This window comes from Nylanderia fulva, unplaced genomic scaffold (genome assembly GCF_048542155.1).
Source record: "Nylanderia fulva isolate GAGA-0341 unplaced genomic scaffold, ASM4854215v1 Scaffold64, whole genome shotgun sequence".
NCBI lineage: Eukaryota > Metazoa > Arthropoda > Insecta > Hymenoptera > Formicidae > Nylanderia > Nylanderia fulva.
In genome coordinates, this window is record NW_028190742.1 from 165134 (window position 1) to 191763 (window position 26630).

The 26630-nt window shown below is 32.2% G+C and overlaps 2 protein-coding genes across 5 annotated transcripts; one reads left to right on the forward strand and one right to left on the reverse strand.

Annotated features, from left to right (window-relative positions):
- Positions 1–2075: 2075 nt before the first annotated feature.
- On the forward strand, positions 2076–21774 carry wts (serine/threonine-protein kinase warts). The gene is made up of 5 exons (XM_029308997.2): positions 2076–3268; positions 3986–4327; positions 4437–6753; positions 12696–12973; positions 20198–21774. The coding sequence occupies exons 2-5, from the start codon at positions 4049–4051 to the stop codon at positions 20627–20629; spliced, it is 3306 nt and encodes a 1101-aa protein (XP_029164830.1). The 5' UTR covers positions 2076–3268; positions 3986–4048; the 3' UTR covers positions 20630–21774.
- Positions 2589–26630, reverse strand: LOC114936030 (uncharacterized). Of its 4 annotated transcripts, XM_085488158.1 has the most exons (6): positions 26000–26630; positions 25538–25925; positions 9426–9613; positions 9152–9347; positions 3128–3266; positions 2589–3070 (listed from the first exon to the last, which is right to left on the reverse strand). In XM_085488158.1, the coding sequence occupies exons 5-6, from the start codon at positions 3238–3240 to the stop codon at positions 2881–2883; spliced, it is 303 nt and encodes a 100-aa protein (XP_085344284.1). In that variant the 5' UTR covers positions 3241–3266; positions 9152–9347; positions 9426–9613; positions 25538–25925; positions 26000–26630; the 3' UTR covers positions 2589–2880. The 4 variants fall into 4 exon arrangements, 3 of the variants coding, with proteins under 3 accessions (XP_085344284.1, XP_085344285.1, XP_085344286.1); XM_085488159.1 differs by lacking the exon at positions 26000–26630 and having other exon boundaries at positions 25538–25959; XR_003820634.2 differs by lacking the exons at positions 2589–3070; positions 3128–3266 and adding an exon at positions 6967–7489 and having other exon boundaries at positions 26000–26625.

Here is a 26630-nt window from a genome sequence, read left to right on the forward strand (position 1 = left end):
TTTCGAAAAAGAAATTTTCTCATTGAACCTCATCGCTTACGTTCCGACTGTGACATACAACGTATTGTAGAACGGAACTTAGTATGTATTATACTACAATTGTTCATGGATGCCAGATTTCTACAACACTACAGTTAACCCACCTTGTAAGGACAAGCGATTTGAAGTGTCTTGGTAGCGAATATAATACGAATATGTACGTATTTGATGACATTATAAGGTTTGCTGTAGCATTTTATAGCGCTAAGTGAACCAACCGTAGCGCTGCTACAAACGCTCCGTAGTACTTATAGCGCAAATCGGACCGCTCTATACTACATTATAATCAGGGTTGGGAAGTAACGAGTTACTTGTAACGAAGTTACAGTTACAATTACTTTTTTTCGGTAACTATAACTTAACTTCGTTACTTTTCTCCATCTGTAACTGTAACTGTAACTTAGTTACATTTTTTTAGTAACTAGTAACTATTTTAATAGTTACTTTATTAGTTACTTTTTTTGGAAACATGCGCTAAAAGTATTGTTTAAGTATGGTAGCCGTTCTATTATTAAATTAAATTTTGATAACAGTAGCATATGGATCTTCATATGATTTAATCTTTTACCTAAAATTTTCATTTTGTGTACATAAAATAATATAACACATAATTAAGATCGACCAATTACAGTCAATAATTTAAAAAAATTCTTAAAGGTAATAATTGATCGATTTGCTTGCGACTTTGCGATTACCATTTAGTAACTTACTATAACTATTTTTACTGTTGTATATAAAGGTCATTCATACATTGATGTTAATTGCAAAGTCGCAAGCAAATCGATCAATATTACATTCAAGAATTTTTTTAAATACTTGACTGTAATTGTGCATAAAATGTAAGCTCCTTATATTTAAAACAATGTATAATTATTTTTAAAAAGTAACTGAAAAGTAACGACTCGTTACTTTTAGAGTAACTGTAATGAGTTATTTTTTAAAATCGGTAACTTGTAATTGTAACTAGTTACTTTTTCAATGAAATAACTGTAACTGTAACTAGTTACTTTTACAAAGTAACTTTCCCAACCCTGATTATAATATACATTTATATATTATAATGGAATGAGACTACTACGCATGCGCGATGTTATTTCTTCTGACTAAGCGCTTATACCTAAGCGGATTGTCTCAGTTTTTTAAATTAATTTTTAACTAATTATATTGTGAAGATTGCAAAACGACAGATTTTCCTATTTTATTTAGTAATTAATTTAAAAAATCGGTTAATTCGCCCTAATATGAGCGTGTAATAAGAAGAAACAACTCAATATTATGCGGTTATTCCCAGTGAGAAATGATGGTCGAATCGACATCGATTCGTTATCGAATCGATGATGATTTGACCAATCATTTCTCACTGGGTTAGGTGCGTGATGAAATTGTTAGTATTAATATAAGTTTATTAATTTTAATATTATATATAACACCCATACACACACATCAGTGAATATATTATGTACTTACCGCGGGAAAAAATTAGAAAGAACTTTTATTCTCATGAAACCGATTTATGAGAAATGCAGAAATATCTTTAACACAAATTTTTCATTATTTTTTAAAAAATTATTTAATTTCTCATTAATTATAGCGAAAATCGCGAAATAATAGAGGATTTCCCAACTCAATCCGCAACATGAGAGGCGATAGCGATTATTACTGGACACCCTATATACGTATATATATAGGTCTATGGTGTAAATGGAAAGCAATTTCTTTCTCTTTCTCTCTCTCTTTCCCTTTTAGCAAGGAGAGCAAGAAAGAAGCGCCAATCATTGCACTCGTCGCGCGAAAAAATCGAAAAGAACTTATATTCTCATGAAACCGATTTACGAGAGCCACAGAAATATCTCAACACAAATTTCTGCACATTATATATATGTGTATATATATATGTGTGTACGTGTGTATGTATATATACATCTTAACATGCGTCTAAATTTATGTTAAGGCATTTCTGTCCCCATACACATTTCTGTATACATACATTATAAACACTTACGTGCACTCACACACATATATAGAATGATATATGTGTGAGCGAAATGCAATAATCGCACTTAAGGCTTCGCAATTCGCGATTAATTAATATCGGCGAGGATGGAATAAAGGTGGAATTTCTTTCGCTGATCTGCGCAAAAAAATCCAATCTCTCTGCTGAACTCGGGCCGTCGATAGACGACGAAGAAGAGGAAGAAAAAAAAAGTGTCAAGCCGCCTGCTGTTGTTACTGGCTGCGCGCGTATATAAGAATGTGGCATTTCAAAATGGCTGCCAGCTATTCTAGTAATTTACGGCCGTGTCTGCCTTTGTTGTCGCGCGCGTGAATCGCGAAATTTCTCGCGCTGCGCCCGCCGGAGGGACCCCGAAGAGATCGGCCGAGGGACGGGAACCAGGTCCATCCGACTCCGACGACCGATTCCTCGCGCGCAAGCACGCAGTGATGCTGCTATACACGCGCGTACGCATGTGTATACGTTCACCCGTCTTCTCTGGATCTGTAGCTGGACGTCGCCCAGGAGGCAGTTTGGCCCGTTTTTATAAAAATCCAGACGCTCTAGGTCGCGCCGCACCTTGTCCAGGTCGCACCAGTCTCCGCTCGCCGAGCGACAGAGCGAACTTAAAGGCTACATGAGCCATTTGGAAAATATATGCTGGGAACAACTGCTGCTTCTCACCATTATTATCACTCTATCGGGGAAGCTCCGTTCTGTGGAATCTCTCCTCCTCCTCCTCACATTGTAGCATCTTTCGATCACGTTTACGTTAAACTTTGGGTCTCTTCTGGTTTATCATCAGCATCTTCGTCCAGTTCCTTTGATCACAGTATGCCCAAGATAGGTTAGCCATTTCTCAGCAATGGCTTATCTTCGCGTGGCAGGAAGATGCCGAAAAACAAATGCCTACGCCTCCTGCCTTCGCATTTTCTTCGTCGATCTAACGAGGTGGACGACCGAGCGAAATCGTCTCTTGTAACGGTGTGAAGAAGCATCGCTTGTTTTCGACCGAGTTTGATGAGGGTCCTTTTTTTCCTACGAGTATACGTTTTGTATTATATTGTGATGTAGATATCATCATTTTACGTTTACCTTGATTGAGGAACGTCTAGGGACGACGGTAATCCCTCGAGTCTGAGCGTATCTTGAACTGAGTTAGCAATATCCTGGTTAGCTGCATCTCCAATCATGACACTGGAAAACATCCGCGGCAGGGTGAATTAGCAGTGATCTGTAAGTATTACAAATTTTATGAATTTTTTATATAGTTTTATATTTACGAGTGTATCGCGCACGCATATTTACGTCTAAATAATATCAAGGTAATTTTAATCAATTAATTTAAATAGGATTACACAAAATTAAGTCTTTATTGCATCTTAATAAATATTAAAATTTGTAAAAAAGAGTATAATATGATATATATGTAGAAAAATGAATTCCTTTTGTGACTCCTTAAGGAGTCACATTAGTAATAATAATAACATATCCCAGATAGCGAGCGTACGTCGTGACGTTGAATGACGTACATAAATGTCAAAATCACGTCATTTTGCCGTTTAATGACGTCAGCTACTTAGGATTTTATACATACAATATATGAACATATATATAATCTTTTACACACGCAGACATATATAATATATATTAGTTATAGATGTTAATTATTTATGTGTTAGTATTTCGTACAAATAACCCCAGGTAGTAAACGCGCGTTATTTTGACTTAAAATACTACCTGGAATGTTAATAAATCTAAATTTTGAAGATGATTTGAAGTAAACCAAAACAAAATTAATATTATAAAAAAAAACAAGTATTTATGTATCTAATTCATAACATTTTTTTGTTCTTCTATAAGATTTATATTTTATAGTCACATATAGGTATACATATTTCTATTATATTATATATTTTAACTGTGAGTGTAATAAAAAATGTTTTGTTGCAGATACATTAATATATGTCACAACCAGATTAAAGCTAGGTCCTAAAAGGCCTAGCATGGGCCACTATGAATCCACCTGTGGTCAACAAATCGAGCACTCGCGGCTCTGGATATCACCAGAAGGCGTTAGCTGAAATTCGCAATTCGTTACTACCATTTGCAAATATCGGCGGGGTTGGAGAGGTGGGTTCCAGTGCCGCCAGCACCATCTCCACCGTATCCACGACCAGCGGCATCAGCTCCGCTTCAGGTCTTAGTGGACTCTCAGGCGCGTCCGGCTCCAACGTCGATAAACCGGAGCAGCGACAGGCGTTAGGCCAATTATTAGCCATGGGGTATTCGGAGGTGAGACGAGACGAGGAGAGTCGCTGTTCGAGCTCTTCGTTTTAAAATTACTTATTAATGGACGATTTTAAACGATGAACAACTTATCGATCCTCCAAATCGTTTGCAGGAAACAGGATTGCGCGCCATGAAGTTCACGGGATGGCGATTGGACGCAGCGATAGAGTACTTGAAGCAGACCCAAGTGGAATCCTTAAACGGACTCGGTAAACTCAACACCAAACTCATCAGGAAGCCGAGTTTGGAGAGGGAATTGAGTCTGCAGCGCGGTAGCCCCGCGTTGGATAGTGGCGCCGGCAGCTCGCGATCCGACAGCCCGCGTCTTACGGACATTGGCGCGCATCCGCAGCTGAGTCGTCAATACTCGCCGAATAATTTTGCGGAGCGCGAGCCACCGCCACCGCCGCCGCCCCGATGTAGCTCCACGCCGCCGCCACCGCCGCCGCCGCACGCGCCTTACAGTCAGCCGAACGTGCCCACCAACATGCAACAGATGTTGAAACGAATGTCACCGGCGCCGGTCGTGCCGACGAGGCCGTCCGGAGCGACGACGTCCGGCACGGTCGGCGGCGCCACGTCAACATCGGCGAATCCGCCGCAGCGTGGCACCAGTCCGGTGGCGAGTGTCAACAACACCGGCAGTCGTCAGCCGATGATCGTGCAAAACGGTCCCCAGGTGCAGCAGCAGCTGACGCAGCAGATGCAGGCCCTCAGCATTTACCAGACAAGCAATAGCAACACGAGTACGCAGATCGAACCACCGCCACCGTATCCCATAGGTTCGTCCTCGTCGGCCGGTCAACCGGTACAGCCGCCTTCTTATAGCGTCTCCATGCAGAATCGACAGAGTCCCACGCAGTCGCAGCAGGATTACCGCAAGAGTCCGTCCTCGGGCATCTATTCGGGCCCGACATCTGCTGGTACGCCCAGTCCCATCACCGTGTCCACGATATCGCCCAACAACACGCAGACGTCGATGGCAAGACCGACCCCGTTGCAAGCGTGGGGCGCGCGACAGGCGAAGACGCAACCGCCGATCATCATGCAGTCGGTGAAGAGCACCCAGGTGCAGAAACCCGTGTTGCAGACCGCGATCGCGCCCACGGCGCCGCAGCCGATTTCCAGTACTAACAGCACCCCGCCACCACCGCCCTCTTATGCGTCCTCCATTCAGCAGAAGCAACAGCAACAGCAACCACTGCCCGCTTATCCACCCGTCAACAATGTACCCGCGCCGTCCGCCAATATCCCGACGACGGAGCCGCCGAGTTACGCCACGACGATGCAGGCATTGGCGGCGCAACGTGGAATACATCATTCGTTGCCGCCGCCGCCTTACAGCACCCCAACCGAGGATCCGTCGATCGTGTCCTCTACGATGGAGAGCGGTAGCGCGCCTCGATCTTCCCCGATCGCCCATCATCCGCCACTCCAGAGGAAATACTCGCCGGTCGACAACTGTCAACACGGGATGGTGGACGCGCCATCTCTACCGCCGGTCGCCTCGACCTCGATGTCGTCGTCGGTGAGGAACAATAATCACTCGTCCCTGCCCGAAGGCGTCGCCGTGGTCACCGCGACTGGTACTAAAGGCGGTGGTACCGGTAAAGGCGATCACGGCGGCAATTCGCCTCTGTCCTACAAGATCAAGCACCAGTCCCCCATTCCCGAGCGGAAGACCATGAGCATAGAAAAGGAGGAGGAGCGTAGGGACTGCAAGGTGAGAAACTACTCGCCCCAGGCCTTCAAGTTCTTCATGGAGCAGCACGTGGAGAACATACTCAAGTCGCACAAGCAACGTCTCTACCGGCGTATGCAGCTGGAGACGGAGATGGCGAAGATCGGCCTGAGCGCGGAGGCGCAGTGCATGATGAGGAAGATGCTGTCGCAGAAGGAGTCCAATTACATCAGGCTGAAACGGGCGAAGATGGACAAGTCGATGTTTACGAAGATCAAGCCGATCGGGGTGGGCGCGTTCGGCGAGGTCACCCTCGTCAGAAAGCTCGACACGAATCAGTTTTACGCGATGAAGACCTTGCGGAAAGCGGACGTGTTGAATCGCAATCAGGTGGCCCACGTGAAGGCTGAGCGCGACATTCTGGCCGAAGCCGACAACGAGTGGGTCGTTAAGCTGTATTACTCGTTCCAGGATAAGGATAATCTGTACTTCGTGATGGATTATATACCCGGCGGCGATTTGATGTCGTTGTTGATCAAGCTCGGGATCTTCAAGGAGCCGCTGGCGCGATTTTACATCGCCGAACTTACGTGCGCGGTCGAGAGTGTTCACAAAATGGGATTTATTCACAGAGACATTAAACCGGACAACATATTAATCGATCGTGACGGACATATCAAATTGACTGATTTCGGCCTCTGCACAGGATTCCGTTGGACTCACAATTCGAAATATTACCAGCAAAATGGTAAATATCTTTCATCATTTTTTTGCTTCAAATAAACGCTTCAATATCGGATTATGCTACAGTTAATATTAATTTTGTAATAATTTTAGGCAAAATTGAAAGCAAGGTGTTATTTTATATTTTGTATTGAGATTTCTCAAAATCTAAGTTTTCAAAATAAGTTTCATATAAAATTAATTTTTTTATTAAAATAAATACAGTATGACAGCTCTCGTGAATTAATTAAACAATAATTAATAATAGGCTGTGAAGAGCTAGCGCTGAAGGAAGAGCGCAAATGACCATGAGTAAAAATATTAAGTACACAGATTATACGATAGATACGTAAAAATCGATTTATAAAAAATTATTTTTTATTTAAAAAATATGACATATATTTTTGCACCGGTCGAAATGAAAAATTGGTGAATTCTGTAAGCTTACAAAATTATAAAGCAGTTAGTCTTTGTTGTCTTTTAAGATAGAACTATTTAAAATAGATAAGCAGATATCTCAACTGTATAAACATATAACTGACAGTGATGGTAGACTATTTTGTATGTAGTATTAGCGTGAGCATTTTGACACACACATTTAATCGTTCAAGATAGACCTCAAAAATTAGAATTTCGAATTTATAAAAATTTAGAACTTTTAGCCTGGCTCAGTTTGGGTTCTTGAAATTGCTATCAAGTCTCTGACTTTAAATTAGTAGCAACTTTATGTCTTCAATCGTAAATTTTTCTGTTACTTGCATCTGCATAATATTTTTAGGTTTGAGAAGTAACTCGTTACTTGTAACGAAGTTATATAATTATATTTTTTGGTAACTATAACTTTGTTCTTTTTTTCTATATCTATAACTATAACTTAATTTATTGTTATATTTTTTTGGTAACTAGTAACTAATTTAATAATTACTTTTTAATAGTTTATTTAAACTTAGGGCTAACAATTTTCCGCAAAGTTACGACTGTAGGAAATTTTATAAATTTTTTAACTAAAAAATTTGAATCTTATAATTTTTATTTTAAGTAAATGATATTAATTATTGTATTAGAAGAAGTTAATTTATTACAAATTATTAATTTAATAAATTAAATATATTTTTGTTTTAAATTTAAAACAATTCTAATTTATTACATATAAAATAATATAGTACATAATCAAGTTATAATATATAAAAAATAGTAATAATTCAATCGATCAATTCTGAATAAAAAACAAAAATTCGATCTTAGAATATGACATCATATAATAACATGATAGTATAAAACGAAATAATTATATATATAGTTATTTCGTTTTATACTATCATGTTATTATATGATGTCATATTCTAAGATCGAATTTTTGTTTTTTAAAAAAATAGTGATTTACTTTGATTTAAGAACATAGCACTTGATAAGGGCCGAAACCCACGGCCGAAACGTGAAAATTCAATAAATTTACTTATTTGCCAGAATTGGTCGATTGAATTATTACCATTTTTTAATTATCATCTGGTGACTTCATAGTTTTATATCATTTATAATATATAATTTAGTAAAGGTGCATTTTCACGTGTCGTTAAAATAAGTGATTGAAGCGACAGATTTGTCGCTTGTAATTCAGCACTAACAATTTTGTAGTTTGAATCAGTTCAACTACAAAGCATTTATTGCTCAAACACTGAACTTTCAATTCTGTTTAATTCAACGACAAAAATTGTTCCGTGATCATTTTTGTCGTTCAAACAATCGGTTTCAGCGGCTCATGAAAAGGCACCTTAAAGCTTGAAATATACATAAGATTATTATATTTAAAATGTAATATAGTCATTACAAAAAAAGTAACTGAAAAGTAACGATTCATTACTTTTTGCGTTATTATAACTATAAGTAGTTACTTTTTCAGTGAAAAAAAAAAACTGTAACTGTAACTAGATACTTTTACAAAATAACTTTCTTAATCCTGTTCATAAGTACTTTGTCTTTGAAACGTGAAAGCCAATTTAAATTGATTTCAACTGCTTGTTTAAACTATAGACTTTCGGTTTGTACATAAATACTTCATACTGAGAAAATCTCTTATGTGATTCTTTAATTATAGAAAAAATTGATTTTTTACCGCTACCATTTTGAGAAGGATCCTCAAATTAATTTGTAATAAATTAACTTCTTCTAACAGAATAATTAATATTATTTACTTAGAATAAAAATTAGGAGAGTTTGATTTTTTAGTTAAAAAATTCATAAAATTTCTTACAGTCGTAACTTTCCGGAAAATTGTTAGCTCTAAGTTTTAAATAAACTAACTATTAAAAAGTACGTCATTTTGACGTCGAATGACGTCATTAGACGTCATTTTGTTTAATGACGTTAGTTTGCTACTTGGGCAATGTGATTAATCAATCAGAGAATTCTAGTGTTTAACTTACTAATTAACAATGTAGATTGTAGATTATCGAATTCCGTCTGTCATTTTGGATCCTATTTATGATGTATTATGTACTGGATCTTGACTTTTAGTCCTACGTCTGATTTTTCAGTATTCTAATATCTTCTCGATATTTCCGATGTTTCTTTTGCTCAGATTCTTGTGAATTTGTCTGCTATTTAGAGTTTTTCTAAAATCTATCAACAATATTTGTTTTAATTATAATCATCAATTCAATCCAACATGAAGTACTTAAGTATTTACTTATTACTTACCTTCAAATTAAGATTACGCAATCCGTCTTTTACTTCTGTACTGGTTAGCAAATCTATATGTTCAGCTGCTTCATTACTGATGTTGTCTTCTTTTAATTGTTCTCATATCATCTTGCTTGTTATTAGGATTCCGCGCTCTTCCAACTTCGTTTCGAAGTTCGTTCGCCAATAGATGTTGATCCGTTCGTCTAACAAAATTTTTATGCTAATGAAAATACTTATTTAGTCAGCTCTTTTAATTTTTAAAGCCACAATCTCCACTTGATTCCTCTCGACCAATAGAGCCAAACGCGATGTTATTGCGACAATTATGAAAGAAAGAACATTTGAAAAGGAATTTGAATCCTGTGGTTGGGATCTCAAAAATTCCCCTTGTTCCTTCTCCTAACATCCCTTGTAAAGAAAATAGGCGAGAAAAATATTGGTCCGAAAGTCCGCTGATTCAGCCGACTTTCGGACCAATATTTTTCTCGCCTATTTTCTTTACAAGGGATGTTAGGAGAAGGAACAAGGGGAATTTTTGAGATCCCAACCACAGGATTCAAATTCCTTTTCAAATGTTCTTTCTTTCATAATTGTCGCAATAACATCGCGTTTGGCTCTATTGGTCGAGAGGAATCAAGTGGAGATTGTGGCTTTAAAAATTTTTATGATATATAAGAAAAGATAAGAAAGATAAGAAATTTGTTATGATAGTACGTATTTATAAATAAAAGTTTGCGTGCTATTTTAAATAAAAGAATACTAAACGCCGAAAAATGTTAAAAATTCGAGGTTCTTTTTCAAAACTACCGTTTACTCTATTTTGTCGGAAATGGTATTTAATTACTATAATTTTTTTTGAAAAGAATTTAGCTACTTTACATGATCAATCAATTTATAATCCCAAAAATATATTTATTTACATAAATAAAAATTTCAAAAATTTTAAGTTTGAATTTTATTGACTCTACTTATTAATTCATTTTTGTCGAAACTTTTTCAAATAAATTATATATAGATGTAAATGACAAATTAAAAATATTTTTACCTCGTCATAAACGTAATAATTGCATAAAACAGAGATTGATGGAAAATTTAAAATTAGAGTTATTGACAAGCGTTGAAAATAAACTATATCAAAATTATTTATTGGTAATAATCAGAAAATATGGATTGACCAATTCATGAAGGAATTTTCGATGATCGAGTATTTAATTTTCAGCATTCAAATTATCTAAAATGAACGCCCCAACTCTGGATAATAAATTGACGAAGTCAGTTACATGATTTTGTAAATTATTTTTCAGAACAAAAAAAATTTTTTTTTTAAATCACAGTGCGTTGAAGTTGACATTTCAAGCTTCAAAATGCTGTTTGAATTTTTTTGTCTATACGGTTTTTCCTCGAATATCGGTATTATTTCTGAAAAATAAGTTAAGTTTCAAAATCTATAGCTGGATAAAAAATCGTAAGAAAATCTAAAAAAATAGCATTTTGTAGGCAAAATGTTATAGTTTATGGAACATGAGTAAAAATTTTTCGAAATTTTTTATCAAGTTGCAGTGTCGAAGATACGTAATTTTAAGGAGCAAAACAATACATTTGTAAACTAACTAAAAAATGTAAACATTAACTGACAACTAAACTTTTAAAAATTATAATCGCTCGTATCAAAATAAAAATTCAAACATGTATAACACCAGGCCAACTGAAGAGCATTAAAATGATTAAAAATAACCTAATTTTTATTAATTTAAATGATCACACAAAAAGAAAGAAAAAATTAACTACATAATCGAAATTATTTAATTGATCTTAAGAACAAACTTATAATTAAAAAACACTATATTTGACATATATATTATTAAAATTGACATATAAAATATAATAACAATCGAATAGAATCACAAACGTTTCGGCTTCAAACGTACACAGCCTTTTTCAGTGTAATGAAATAAATTGAAATTACAATTAATCCGAGAGTATCTAATACAATGCGAATAAACTCATTAAAAACCATAATGATGCGTGGTCGATTAACCAAATAGATAAACTATGATAATCATCATTCAAATTTCATCTTTAATTCCCATCTATAAATCCTTTGACCGCTTTCAAAGCTCAGGGAAAACAATATGTGTATAAGGATGGATTTTCATCTGATTCCATCGGTGAAAAGCGTGGAATTATCCGAGATCCCATTATAATAAATGAAATAATAATATAATTTTAAATACCTCTCACTTGATTGTTCCGTACCATCTCATCTCAAAGTACCTTATCAATAAATACATTTGTGTTTAGCATAAAATGAGGAAGTTAAATAAAAATTAAAAATGACCGATAGCGCAATTAAAGTTAAAACCGCAAACTTTAAAATGCTTTTTTAATTTTTTGAGACGATGATATATCGAATATCGACATTGTATCTAAAAAGTTTAATTCAAAATTGTAACTCAGTCAAAAATTGTAGAAAAGTTTAATAAAATAACGTTTTGTAGGCAAAATGCTTTTGTGAAACTTGAGAGAATTTTTTTTATCGGGTTGTGCAGTGTCAAAGATGCGTAATTTTAAGAAACAAAACAATGTTTTTTTTTTTAAAGTACATAATAGAAAGATAAAAAAATTTTGTAACACTATTGATGTTACGTTAAAGTTGAAACTTTAAGCTTCAGAACTTTAATTTTTAATTTTAATTTTTAATTTATGATTTTTCATCAAATTTTAGCGGTGAAAATATAGCATAATTTTTAGGGTATGAAGAGAGAGTGTATGTTCCCTATTTTTTTGACTGGTGTTTTTAGATTGTATCGTGTATATATATTGTATGTATGGAAAAATTATGATCGAATCCAGTGTGCTTGTTAAATAGTGCTTGTCAAATAATCCGCATATATATATACATAAATAATATATATATATATATATATATATATAAATATATGTATATTGAAATAAAATATATTCAAAATTTTATGATTGTTATGAATGTTTCGTTTATGAACGTTAAAATTCGTTTCAGATGTAATCAGTCAGGTTGATAAGAAAACTTACTATTTCGAAAATGAATTTTGATTAAATAATAATGAATGCTGAGTGTTTGAAGGTGACTGAATATTGAATGTTGTGATACTGAGCTTAGTCAACATTGTTTTATTCAAAGAATGTCAAACAAATCTTCGTCAAATGTTTTAGTCTTCGATTTTTTAGTGTTAAGACTCATAGAAAATTATGAAATTATTTCAACATATATAAAGCAGCAGATGAAATATCTTCGTATGATTCTAGGTCATGGTAAACAAGATTCGATGGATCCAGCTGACGATTGGAACAACGAATGTCAATGCATACAATTAAAGCCATTAGAACGCAGGCGACATAGAGAACATCAAAGATGTTTGGCGCATTCTTTGGTTGGAACACCAAACTATATCGCACCAGAGGTTTTACAGCGTACAGGATATACACAGTTATGCGATTGGTGGAGTGTAGGAGTAATTTTGTATGAAATGTTAGTTGGTTCTCCACCATTTCTTGCCAATACGCCTGCAGAAACTCAATATAAGGTATGCAGAATGTATTATCTTTTATGCCATTATTTACACATAATTATTAAGACTTCTGGACCCTCGCTGACTATGTTGGAGGCAAGAAGACACGCTAAAAATTCTTAAATGTTATTTCTAAATAAAAAGATATTTCAATGAAATAGCACTTTAGATCGCTTTAGTACATTCTTAAAATATCTCGAAAATTATCCTTTTATTTTAATATAATCAATTAAAGTAGTGAATTAGGGCCAACAATCGAGCAACATTGAAAAACAAATTAAATTAATGTTTAGGAAAACATAAACAATTTATATTACATTATTTTAAAAAACAAATAAAATTTAACACACAAGACTTTGGAACTGAGTCATTAAGTTAAAAAATCCAAACGAAAGATAAAATTTTTTGTTTTTCCGTATGTCATCACATTATCTTATATATGATAATTTTTTATTGTATTAATCTCTGTCTATGTATATCTAGATCACTTGATAAGGACTCAAAGAAGGGTCGAAACGTTGTGATTGAATAAATAATATTTGCCAGTACGGTCGAGAGAAGAATTTTACCTTTTTTAAATTCTGTCTGGCAATTCTCAAATATCTACGTTTTTATTTATTAATTTAATTTGTTTTTCAATGTTGCTCGATTGTTGGCCCTAATTCACCACTTTAATTTGTTATTCAAATACAGAGCGGGTTTGTTCATTAATTTTATTTATATTTTTTTATTAAATTTAATATAATCAGTCAATAACTGTAAAATGTGATATAAGGCCTAGTCCGTCTTGCACAATGAACGTACTTATATATAGACCATTCCTGTATTTTCACTGTGCAGCGAGTGAAGTCGAAAATTGGCAGTTTAAGACAGAGTGGAATAATTGTTTTGACACTATTACTTTCTTACTTTATCGTACAGAGAGATTACGACTGTCCTCTAGCCATTAAAGCTATAAAGAAAATAATGTCACAGTATAAATATATGGCCGTATTTTAAAATTGACTGTACTGAAATACTATAGTTTACTACACTAGTTTAGTATATATATATATATATATATATATATATATATATATAATATAGTTAAATTCGTCTCGACAGGGCCTACAATTTTTTATTTCAAAAAATTAATTTCCACTTTTAAGAAAATAATGATCAATGAAATTCTTGAAAGTGGCATCATCTTTAAATAAATTGATATCACTGTCCCTTTTAAAGTCAAACTTTTGTACGAAACATTTTTTTGTAAAAAGCATAAGAAAAAAGATTTAAGATGAGACATTAAAATATATATATATATATATATATATATACACACACACACACATATATATTAGTTAAACTTTTTCTATTTTTCCACGAATTTCCTTATAAAGTTAAACAATTTTGGTGCATAACATTTTTTTAAGGCGTAAAAACAGATATTTAGAATGCATCAAAGTAGCCCTCATAAACAGATATTTAGAATACATCAAAGTAGCACTCATAAACATTAATGCATACTAACGAAATAATAATTAATATAATCAGGACATTATTCATTTTATTCAGTATTTAATATAATTACTGAATGAACTTATCTGCCAAATTTGCAAAATAAATTTTAATTTAATCAGTAATTGTAAATATAATAGTAATTGTATTTAAAATTTCTAATATATTTATTGTTAAAAGTATAATATTGAATTTTTTAATATATATTATTTAATAATTAAAAAACTACACGTTAAGAGAAATAGGTAGCTGTGATCGATATAAATTTTATGAGATTATTTAATCATATATGAAATTGATTATTAGAAATAGATATAAAAACGCTATAATTAAAAAAAAATATTTTTTTAAGAAAATTAATTATACATAACTTCAAATTAAATGCTTCTCAAAACAATTTTTTTCACTTTTATTAGTGTGCACGATATCTTAAGAACACTCCAACACATCAACTTTAACTGTTAAAAATTTTTCAAAACAGTTATTGAAAACTTAAAAAAATTTGTTTCAGAAAATATTTTTTATGTGTATGCTTAAAAATAAGTTTTTCAAATACAAATTTCAAATTTGATGTTAATTCTTTTCAGGAAAATGGAATATATGTTCTACTTTTTCTTTTCATTTTATAAATATGGACATATTGATATAATTTATATTTGGCAGACAAAACTTTTAAACTTACTATTTTTTGAATAACACTTTATAATTAATATATTCTTAATTATAAATAATAAAAGATGAAAAAATGCGATTTTTATCCAAGAAAAGCTGCTTGTAAATTAATAAAGTCAGAAAGTTAAAAATTTAAAGAAATGTTAAGAATATTTGATTGTACAATATATTATTTATTAAAAAATTTTTTATATATTTATTGTTGAAAAAAATTTGTTTTTATGAAAACATTGAAATAAGCATTTTTTATATTGGTTGTTTCTAAATTATATAATAAAATTAAAAGCTGAAACTTTAGAGAAATGTTAAGTATATATTTCATTGTTTATAATATATAATTTATATATTGCAAATTTTTTATATATTTATTTTTGAGAAAAATTTTGATTGCATGAAAATAAGTGTTTTTTTATTATAAAAAAGCAATTTTATTTAATGCTTTCGAATTTTTTTAGATTTATAATCAGCAATTCAAAAAATCTACAAAAACTGAATTTGAGAGGACAATTTTTCTAAACAATTTCCTTCATATAATTGTTCGCCACTTTAAATTTTGGAAATTTGAATTTAGATTTGTAATTAACATCCCAAGAAATTAAAAGTTTAACTTGAATAGAAACAAAATCTTTTATACAATTTGTTCGTCATATCAAATCTGTCTCATTTTGAATTTGTTGAAATTTGACTTTAAATTTACAATCAGCGACCCAAAAAAGAAACATAAATACAAATGTTAATAAAAATCTGTTGAATAGAAAAAATGTAAGTGATAAATATAAGGCCAACTTATCGAGCTGAATATTCGAGATGTTCAGTCAACTACCATTTATTACATGTATAAATTATAAAACTACAGTCATTATATTAAAACTAACGCAAATTACAATCATTCTATAAACGTTTCGACCGCACGCGGTCTTCTTCAGTATAATTATTGAAATATAAATTCTTACAATTCACATAATATCGAAATTTAATTATAGTTATTCAGAATCAAGAGTTTTTGAGCAATTAACGCGTGTTTCAATCCGTCCTGTCCAACAATGTTCGCCTCGATATGATCCCTGATTTTGTTCAGATCTCGGATAGTTTCATCGTTAATATGCGAGAAATTAACCCGTTCCGTAGGCGCTGCGATTAATAAAAAATTACCGATCAACGTATGTCCAAATTATAATATGTATCCCCTACAATTGGTAGTATGCTTACCTATCATCGTTCTTCTTGACAATTTTGCTACTTATTAACAGTTATTAAGGATAACACATAACAAACAAACAATACAGAAAGACAGCTCATTTTAAACTCTACTTGATCGGAGAGCGTGCGTGTTTATATATGATCTAATATCTTGAGGATACAGTTCTCAAAGCGTTGAATTTGGAATGTTTGTTTTATTTTCGTTATGTGGATGACATAATAGTGGCCACCTCTATGACTAATATGACTCAGATTGTGAATAATTTTAACAACTATCATGAAAGACTTAAATTCACGGTCGAACAAGAGGTTAACCATAGCTTGAATTTCTTAGATTTATCACTTAAAATTATTAATAACAAAATATATATAGACTGGTATCAAAAAGAAACCTTCTCAGGAAGGACGTTATCATTTTATTCAAACCACCCATTATGCCACAAAATTGGAATAATATATAACCTTGTAGACAGATGTCTATTGCTATCACATCCACTATTTTTTAATAGAAATTTGGAGTTAATTATTAATATACTCAGAAGCAATGGTTACCCTCTTGATCTGATTTTTAACAAAATTAATCATCGGATAGAACACATCATATCTAAGGGGAGCATTATAGAGAGACAGGCCAACATAGAAAGAACAAAAAGTATAGGAAATGACTCGGTCAATAAAAAATTCTTTGTCATTCCGTATATAGATGGGATCTCAGAAATGATTGTTTCCTCGGTAAAAAATAAAAATTGTATGGTAGGGTATAGATGTCTCAACAAACTGGATAATATTATTAAAGCGCAGAAAGATAAAACTAAACATCCATGCAATTCGAATGTGGTTTATAAGATCAGTTGCAATAATTGTAATGCATCTTATGTAGGCCAAACAAAGAGGCAATTGCAGACGCGAATGAAAGAACATAAAAATAATATTAGATTGGACTCAACGAAACATTCAGTAATTTCTGAACACATAATAAATGAACATCATACTTTTAATTGGGACAATGTTAAGATCATGGACAACGAAAATAATTATTATAAAAGACTCATTTCTGAGATGCTACATATCAAGGAACAAAAAAATGGACTAAATTTAAACAAAGATACTGAGTTACTTAGCGAGTCGTATTTTGATATTTTGGATATATTAGCGAACAAGAAATAATAATAGGACAAATAGGACATTAACGAGTAAAACATAGATATTAGATCATATATAAACACGCACGCTCTCCGATCAAGTAGAGTTTAAAATGAGCTGTCTTTCTGTATTGTTGGTTTGTTATGTGTCATCCTTAATAACTGTTAATAAGTAGCAAAATTGTCAAGAAGAACGATGATAGGTAAGCATACTACCAATTGTAGGGGATACATATTATAATTTGGACATACGTTGATCGGTAATTTTTTATTAATCGCAACGCCTACGGAACGGGTTAATTTCTCGCATGTTAACGATGAAACTATCCGAGATCTGAACAAAATCAGGGATCATATCAAGGCGAACATTGTTGGACAGGACGGATTGAAACACGCGTTAATTGCTCAAAAACTCTTGATTCTGAATAACTATAATTAAACTTCGATATTATGTTAATTGTAAGAATTTATATTTCAATAATTATACTGAAGAAGACCGCGTGCGGTCGAAACGTTTATAGAATGATTGTAATTTGCGTTAGTTTTAATATAATGACTGTAGTTTTATAATTTATACATGTAATAAATGGTAGTTGACTGAACATCTCGAATATTCAGCTCGATAAGTTGGCCTTATATTTATCACTTTGTTTTCAATATACGAGCGACAATTGTATTAATTTAGAAAAAATGTATCCCTTCTTGAAAAGAATTCAAGTGTAAAACTTGTAAAAACTTTGAATTTTTCTTCCGAAAAATGGATTTAAGCTCTTTTTAATCAAAATAAATTTTCTTGTAGTACGGAAGTCCACGATCAAAATTTTTAAGTTATCGCTTCCTGCAAATGTTCTTATGGGTTTTGTTAATTAGACTAACTTGAGTTTAAAAACATGAATTTCAGACACTTTGAGCGTTTCTTTTTTTTTTGAGGCCATGTGTAAAGTTGTTGAGAAATAGGACCCAACGAATTTATGACAACCTGTCTGATCTTTGAGATATAGTTAATTTATAGTGATGAGATACGGAAATATGAATATCAAACGGCAATCGCATTCCTTGTACTTACTGAGGAAACAGCAAAAAGGAATAATTTAAAAAGAATTTATTGCTATTTGTCTGAAGATCATTTAATTACGTCAATTAGGCTCAGTTGATGCCAAAAAACATATTTTCAGACGAATGTCACGTGACCGTGAATTTTGACTACATATATAAAATGTAGGGATTTTGAAGGCGTTTAAGTTATAACAATATGTCTGAAAAGTGGTACATGATAAAATGAGATGCACAAATGTCAAAAACATTAATATCAGACAAATTGAGTATTGCATGTAGCTAATCGGACAACTTTTTACTATCGGTGGTATTATCGAGAATTAATATTTAAGAGAAACTAAAACGTCTTTTATGTCCTGTAGTGAATTATATGAAAAATTTATTTTTTTTTAATTGGAAATTGTACACACACATATGTATAACTAATTTTACAATTTATTATTCAATGCGTTTTAGTACTTTAGAGAAAAGATGTCATGCTGGATTCGCAAAATTAGCACATTTTTTCAATTTTGATATTTTAATATAAAAAATACGAAACTATTTTTGATTTTTATCAGAAACTGTAGAACTATGAAAAGTGTTATTAGAACGCTTAGTATTTTTTTGAAATTCGTAAAATGTGCCAACTTTATAGACACTTGCAAATTGATATTTCCAACAAGTTGAATTGAATAATCATTAAGTTAATACTTACAAACAATGAAATCTACAGAAATTGATTCTGTATAAAAAAATATATATTTTCTTGAATAAACAAATGCTATAAGAAAATTAACTGTTATATTAATATACAGAAAAAAATTATCAAAATGGAAATATTTCGTCTACGAGAATAGGAGATTCGGTAACGCTGGGAAAAGCGTAACAAATATTAAAAAGGGGGTGGGGCGCCGAGCGAATCTGGTACATTTTTCTCTTGTGGGGAACGCTCAAAGTATCAGAAAAACACTGATTTCGTATTCTAGGTAGTGAAAAGGTATGCTCTATACAAATTTCAAGCGAAAAGCTATAAATTCATCAAGTCCGATTCATATACAAGTTCGCTTTATTATAGCAGAAAAACGGAACGCCTTAAGTGTCTGATGTTGATAAATTCATCAATAATATAATATACTCAAATCAATTCATCTTTTCAATATCAGACGTATTGTAATAAATTTGTCGCGCCTCTTTTTTTTCAATAGCAGACCTGACGCCTCCCAAAGACGTACCGATCTCAAATGTTCGAAACCCCCTAGTCCAGTCTAGGGTCCTCTAATCTATTAATTTTACATGATTTTAAACGGAAAGCGATGACATGGTTTTGGTCGTGGGCTCCCGTACTATATAGTAACACATTTATAATTTTTGATAAATTAAAAGAAACTCATTATGTAGATATATAGTATTTCTTTTTTATAATATAGACTTTTATGTATTCATTATTTTTAAACTAATCAGTATGTGTGTGTATTGTTTCAAAATTTATTCTAATTTTATAAGTCATTAATAAAAAACACACATATAACATTTCAAAAAAATGTCTATAAATATATTTCTTAAATAAAACCCAAATAAAATATTTAAGAATCTTTTACTTTTACTCGCGGATTTACTTAGCTTTTGTCACAGTCCCCTACCTATATTGCCCTTTTAATATTTTTAAAAACTTTCTTTTTCACTTCCGCAGGTGATTAATTGGGAAACGACGCTTCATATACCGAAACAAGCCAATCTGTCGCAAGAAAGTACGGACTTAATACTGAAACTTTGTGCCGACGCGGATCGTCGCTTGGGCAAAAACGCAAACGAGGTGAAAAATCATCCGTTCTTCGCGAGTATCGACTTCGAGAAGGGATTACGACGCCAAATGGCCCCGCATATACCTCGTATAGAATATCCGACCGACACGAGTAACTTCGATCCCGTCGATCCCGAAAAGTTACGCAACTCAGAATCGTCGGATTCAAACAAATCGGATGAATTGCTGGACAATGGCAAGCCATTTCACGGCTTCTTCGAGTTCACATTCAGACGTTTTTTCGACGACGGCGGTGGTCCTGCGTATCCTAGTCGAATCAGTTTGGACGACAACGATAATCAAGGTCCTGTTTACGTATGACATTAGGCTAAGCTTATATACGATTTATATATGTGAGCACTTTATTGCTGCCTATATTATTTTGCCGTTTGAATACTTCTATCTACCGTTCATCATTTTCTCCGTTCGACATTTTTATAGCTTGACATGATTTACCACGTCCATAACAATTTTGCTCTTTTAGACACACATTTTATTATACTCCACCTTGCCATATACATTTGACGACTTTCTATCCGATATTTAAAATATTGTAGTAATAATACTACTTTGAGTAGTAAATACTACTGTCATAATGACTAAAGTTAGCTTCTCGATTGCAAAGAAGGTATATTATACATGTAGAGTGAAGATCGTATGTCTTTGACTTGATTCTTGAGTTAGACGCATCAAGTTTAGACATTTGCATCATGTGTGTTAGCTCTGAAGATAATCACCAAATTGATAATGCATGTATGTATATATATATTGCATGTATGTATATAACAATTTTGCTCTTTTAGACACACATTTTATTATACTCCACCTTGCCATATACATTTGACGACTTTCTATCCGATATTTAAAATATTGTAGTAATAATACTACTTTGAGTAGTAAATACTACTGTCATAATGACTAAAGTTAGCTTCTCGATTGCAAAGAAGGTATATTATACATGTAGAGTGAAGATCGTATGTCTTTGACTTGATTCTTGAGTTAGACGCATCAAGTTTAGACATTTGCGTCATGTGTGTTAGCTCTGAAGATAATCACCAAATTGATAATGCATGTATGTATATATATATATATATACAGGGTAGGCCATTTTAATCTTTCCACTAAAATTTCTCAAAATCCAAAAATTTAAGACAAAAATGTTTCAGATAAAAGTTGTATGGTTTCAAGGGGGACATGAGATGGTGTCATTGATTTGACCTTGAATAGCCATTTGAAGGTTACGTAAAGGTCAACTTCAATTTCTTAAATGGAACACTATATTTTTTCTTGCATACTTTTGTAGCTGACTTCGAGATCTTTCCAAAACACTACAATAAAATATTTTTTCATGAAGTATTTTTCGAGTTATTAAGGCTGCAAATTTGCAGTATTTTGACATAAAATACAAAATATCTTGGGAAATATTCATTTTTCGATTATCATACCTTAATACTTTTATGCACAGAATAATGAAACGAATCAATTGGTGTAAAGAAAACACATAGTTGTCTTAAAGAAAAATTATCTAACTGCTTATTGCAATTTTCATATTTTTTTTTAAAGGTAACTATGTGTTTTCTTTACATCAACTGATTTATCTCATTATTCTGTGCATAAAAGTATTAAGGTATGATAATCGAAAAATGAATATTTCCCAAGATATTTTGTATTTTATGTCAAAATACTGCAAATTTGCAGCCTTAATAACTCGAAAAATACTTCATGAAAAAATATTTTATTGTAGTGTTTTGGAAAGATCTCGAAGTCAGCTACAAAAGTATGCAAGAAAAAATATAGTGTTCCATTTAAGAAATTGAAGTTGACCTTCACGTAACCTTCAAATGGCTATTCAAGGTCAAATCAATGACACCATCTCATGTCCCCCTTGAAACCATACAACTTTTATCTGAAACATTTTTGTCTTAAATTTTTGGATTTTGAGAAATTTTAGTGGAAAGATTAAAATGGCCTACCCTGTATATATATATATATATATATATAGTTTGATAGGTGTCTGACCCATTAAGATTTAATATAGGACTAACAGAATGTAATATAATTTTGTTTTGTTTTCTATTTAGTGATAACGTTGCTAATTCTTAGTGCTAATATTCATGATATGTGAATATCTATACGTCATTCGTCTGACTCAAAAATATCAAAAGTAAAGAAAAAACATTAATATACACATACTATATTTTGTATATATGTACATATAGTATACATACATATATGGGGCATTATTTATGAAGTGATCCACCGAAATTTTCAAAGTTTTCCAATTATGCTGAAATTTGCAGAAAGTGTAGTCCTATCAAAAGTAAAATTATTCCTCAAGTTGTTTGGCTCACACCATACAGGCTCTGTGTTAACGAGGACTTGAATTTTTATCATTTTAGCCGTTATGTCCAACTTCAAACGTTGATAAATTTCAGAAGAATACTCCGATTTTAAAAAATAAGGTGTGATTTCGAAAGGTCTTTTTACGTACTTTAATCTTTTAAAATTAGTTTTTTTTTTATTAACAATTTGTATAAAATTTTCAAAAAACAAAGTAAAAATCAATTTTTTTCAAATTTAGACATCTTCGATTTTCTTCAAAAAAATCTTTAAAAAAAGTAGAAATCTTCTCCTTTAAAACGCTTCCAAGGCCAAGATGGGCAGGCTTTTAGTTTTCAAGATATAGTCCATTTTAGAACCAAGCGTGTCACCCATGATGCAATTCGGACGCTGTTACAAATACAGAAAGATCTGGCCAGTTCTATTGCTTGTGGTCAAGCGTGGTGACTTCTCATATATTATATATATATATATATATATATATATATATATATATATGTATCTCATATATTTAAGTATATCATATATATATATATATACATATATTAAGTATATCATATATATACGTATAGCATATCATATATTTAACTTTTTCAAAGATTTTTTTTAAGAAAATCGAAGATGTCTAAATTTGCAAAAAATTGATTTTTACTTTGTTTTTTGAAAATTTTATACAAATTGTTAATGAAATAAAACACTAATTTTACAAGATTAAAGCACGTAAAAAGGTCTTTCGAAATCACATCTTATTTTTTAAAATCAGAGTAGTCTTCTGAAATTTATCAACGTTTGAAGTTGGACGTAATGGCCAAAATGATAAAAATTCAAGTCTCTGTTACACAGAGCCTGTATGGTGTGGGCCAAACAACTTGAGGAATAATTTTACTTTTGATAGGATTACACTTTCTGCAAATTTCAGCGCTATTGAAAAACTTTGAAAATTTCGGTGGATCACTTCATAAATAATGCCCCATATGTGTATATGTATATACATATATTTTATTAATGCCTTAGCAATCTTTATATCTAAGATTTTATTTATGGTCGGGCAAAATGTGTCAAAATATTCTTCTGAATTAATATTAACTGACTTAAAAATCAGTTTTTTGAAATTTGTAAGTATTATATGTCCAAAAAGTTAAACGTAAGATTAGAAGCTAAAGTAATTCATGAAACGTTATATATATATATATATATGTATATATATATATATATATATATATATATATATATATATATATATACACATATGTTACGTTAATTAATAAAAATGTAGTTTTAAATTATTTAATATGCACATGAATAATTCGGTATGATGCATTGATATTTAGATCAAGTAAAAAATTAAAAAATTCTAATAGTGTTGAGGCATTAATACATCTTAGCTTATGACAAAATATTGATGCATGCATAACTGCATATGTGCTAGCAACCAATCCGCATATCTAAACAAAAATCTAATTATATGACAAATACACTGAATTTTTAATAGAAATTGGAAAAAGTTCTGATGCACCAAATTTGATTGGAAGGAGATAGCGACAATGGAATATCTTTGTCTCTCTCAATACAAATTAGTAAGAAAACTGACATTCTACAAAGACATAAATTGCTTAATTAAAGTGAATTCTGACTTTTTAACAAGACACATACAAAGCTTTCAATACATATGCGTTTAAAGAACAGAAATATCCTTTAAGATTCCCTTGAATTCTTTTCTCTGTACTAATTATAATATAAAAAATTATTTTTAAATTATATTAAATTTACGTGTCTCGTGCACATTTACAAGACAGCAAAAAATTAAATTTTCACAATCTTCACACACAAACATCCGTGTTGGGCTCTTACAGCCAATTTTATTTCAAGTTATTCAATATTGAGAGCTGTACAGTACGTTATATTAAATTCAGTTGGAGAAAATGATCTAAAAGAGAGATAATCTTTTTGGGTCATTCTGTTTTTTATTTGCACATGTATGATACAAACCACATTAAAAATTTAGTAATGTTATAAGGCAATATAAGGGAAAAAGTGAGAGTTTGAAGTGATCACTTTTCTTTTTCATTCTTTACACTAATTGCATAATTAAATAAGGAAAGCATCTTACTTTCTTAATTATTTTATAACATTGTCTTTGAGTTTCAAAGGATCCGGAAACATTTAATTTATTTACATATGCTATAGTAAACTGGAATGTAATGTCCATATCAGACATAAGACGTTTTGATTGCACTAAAAGAGACAATAATTGCATTTTCAGTAAAACAAAATGCTCAAGTGTTACAATTATAGCGATTTAAAGAGGATGGGATTAATAATACATTGAAACGAGTTTTTACACAATATCTTTTCTTTGCTAGATTGCCATTTTTAATGCGCAATACTACAATTGTGCATTTAAGTTCTTTGTTATGAAAAGAAACAACATTGAATACGTTTACATGGCTTGTAACTTTGGCTTAGTAACACTGATGTTATAACTCCTACTTAAAATGAGTTGCGTTTACACATTCAGGCTTATCTTATTCCCATCAAGCTGAAATAGCCAATAATTTTCGAATGAGTCAAGGATTTCCTTTAGCACTAATATAAAAGTACAAAAAATTAGATGCTTGTTTGTAATAAGATTGTGATCTGAATGTAAAAGCAACCATTTACACCAATGCGACCTTTTTACACCGATGTAGTAACCCTACGCCTGTTCACCAAACGACTTTGAGTTACTACATTGATGTAATAATTTCGTCAGAAAAAGGAGATTTACACGGCATCTAACGTCAATAGTTCTAACATCGATATTGTAACTTTGGCTTAAATTGAGCCGTGTAAATATAATCCTTATCTCAGTTTCGCTATATATCAATAATAATAGTAGCAGAATCTGACCTTCACGAATACAGTCTTCTTAATTTTTGTCTTTCTGCAACGTGGAAAGTTTTTGGAAAATTTTACGGACCTTCTTCACAGTGCGAGTCATTCTATAACCAAATATACTTGTCTCATTTTAATTTATTGCACTAGTTCACCAGTGCAGTAATAAAAAACAAACTCCATATTAGGCTGGTTTTCTGCTCCTGCACTAATGAACTAGTGCACACTGGTGCAATAAGTTAGAATGGGACAAGTATATTTTGTCCCACGTGAAAATAACTGCGCATGCGCAGCTGCACGTTGCATCATCTATTTCCATCGTGGCACTGCATTTCATCAGAATGGAAAATTTGATCTGATTGATTAACCCGCAACTGTCAACTAGCAACGAGGCATTTGCAATCTATTGTAAAAAGAATTAATCAATCACAGTTAAATATGAGAAGAATAATCGAATATAATTGATTAATTTCTTACTTAATTTCTTACTGCTTAAGGTTTACTACATTTATTGTAGATTCCAGCCTTATGCATTTTTTCCAGCAAGAAACACATAAATACATAATGTCATACGATTGTTTATCAAATAGAACAATTTGAGGGTTTACAAAATTTTATATTGTAAGGATGGTCTTGTCCGGGATATGATCTGGTTGCTAATCAGTTTTCTCGTGTTTGAAATGCAAAGTAATATATTTAGCTTAACAGACAAATGGCTTTGATACGGCGTTGGAGTAAACTCAGCTCAAGGATCTCCGATGGTCCGACTTGACCTTTCTCAGAAATTTTCTCGCTTTATTAACTGTGACCCGACTTGGTCGACACTCTCAACAGAACGCTCGCTCTCTCGAACACTGCGTTACCTCGAGGCCTCGATTCTCTTATCCCCCTCTCTCGAAAGGGAGCGCATCGCCTAATTCACGGATTCTCATCCCCCTCAATCCTACTTATCAATCACGTATCTATATGCTTTGTATTTTGGTCTTCAAATTTTCGGAAATCCTTACAGTTCGGCCAGCCTGATCTCGTGTTCGACCCTGAACAACGCTCGCATACATATCGATACAAATACGATTTAGATATATATATATATATATATATATATATA

Bases quoted from the DNA above. Each gene is read 5' to 3' on its own strand.
- wts (XM_029308997.2), top strand. From the start codon at position 4,049: ATGAATCCACCTGTGGTCAACAAATCGAGCACTCGCGGCTCTGGATAT. The intron at 4,328-4,436 runs GTGAGACGAGAC...AATCGTTTGCAG, and splicing joins TAGCCATGGGGTATTCGGAG to GAAACAGGATTGCGCGCCAT. The intron at 12,974-20,197 runs GTATGCAGAATG...TCACTTCCGCAG, and splicing joins CTGCAGAAACTCAATATAAG to GTGATTAATTGGGAAACGAC.
- LOC114936030 (XM_085488158.1), bottom strand. From the start codon at position 3,240: ATGTTTTCCAGTGTCATGATTGGAGATGCAGCTAACCAGGATATTGCT. The intron at 3,071-3,127 runs GTAAACGTAAAA...GTATACTCGTAG, and splicing joins CTAGACGTTCCTCAATCAAG to GAAAAAAAGGACCCTCATCA.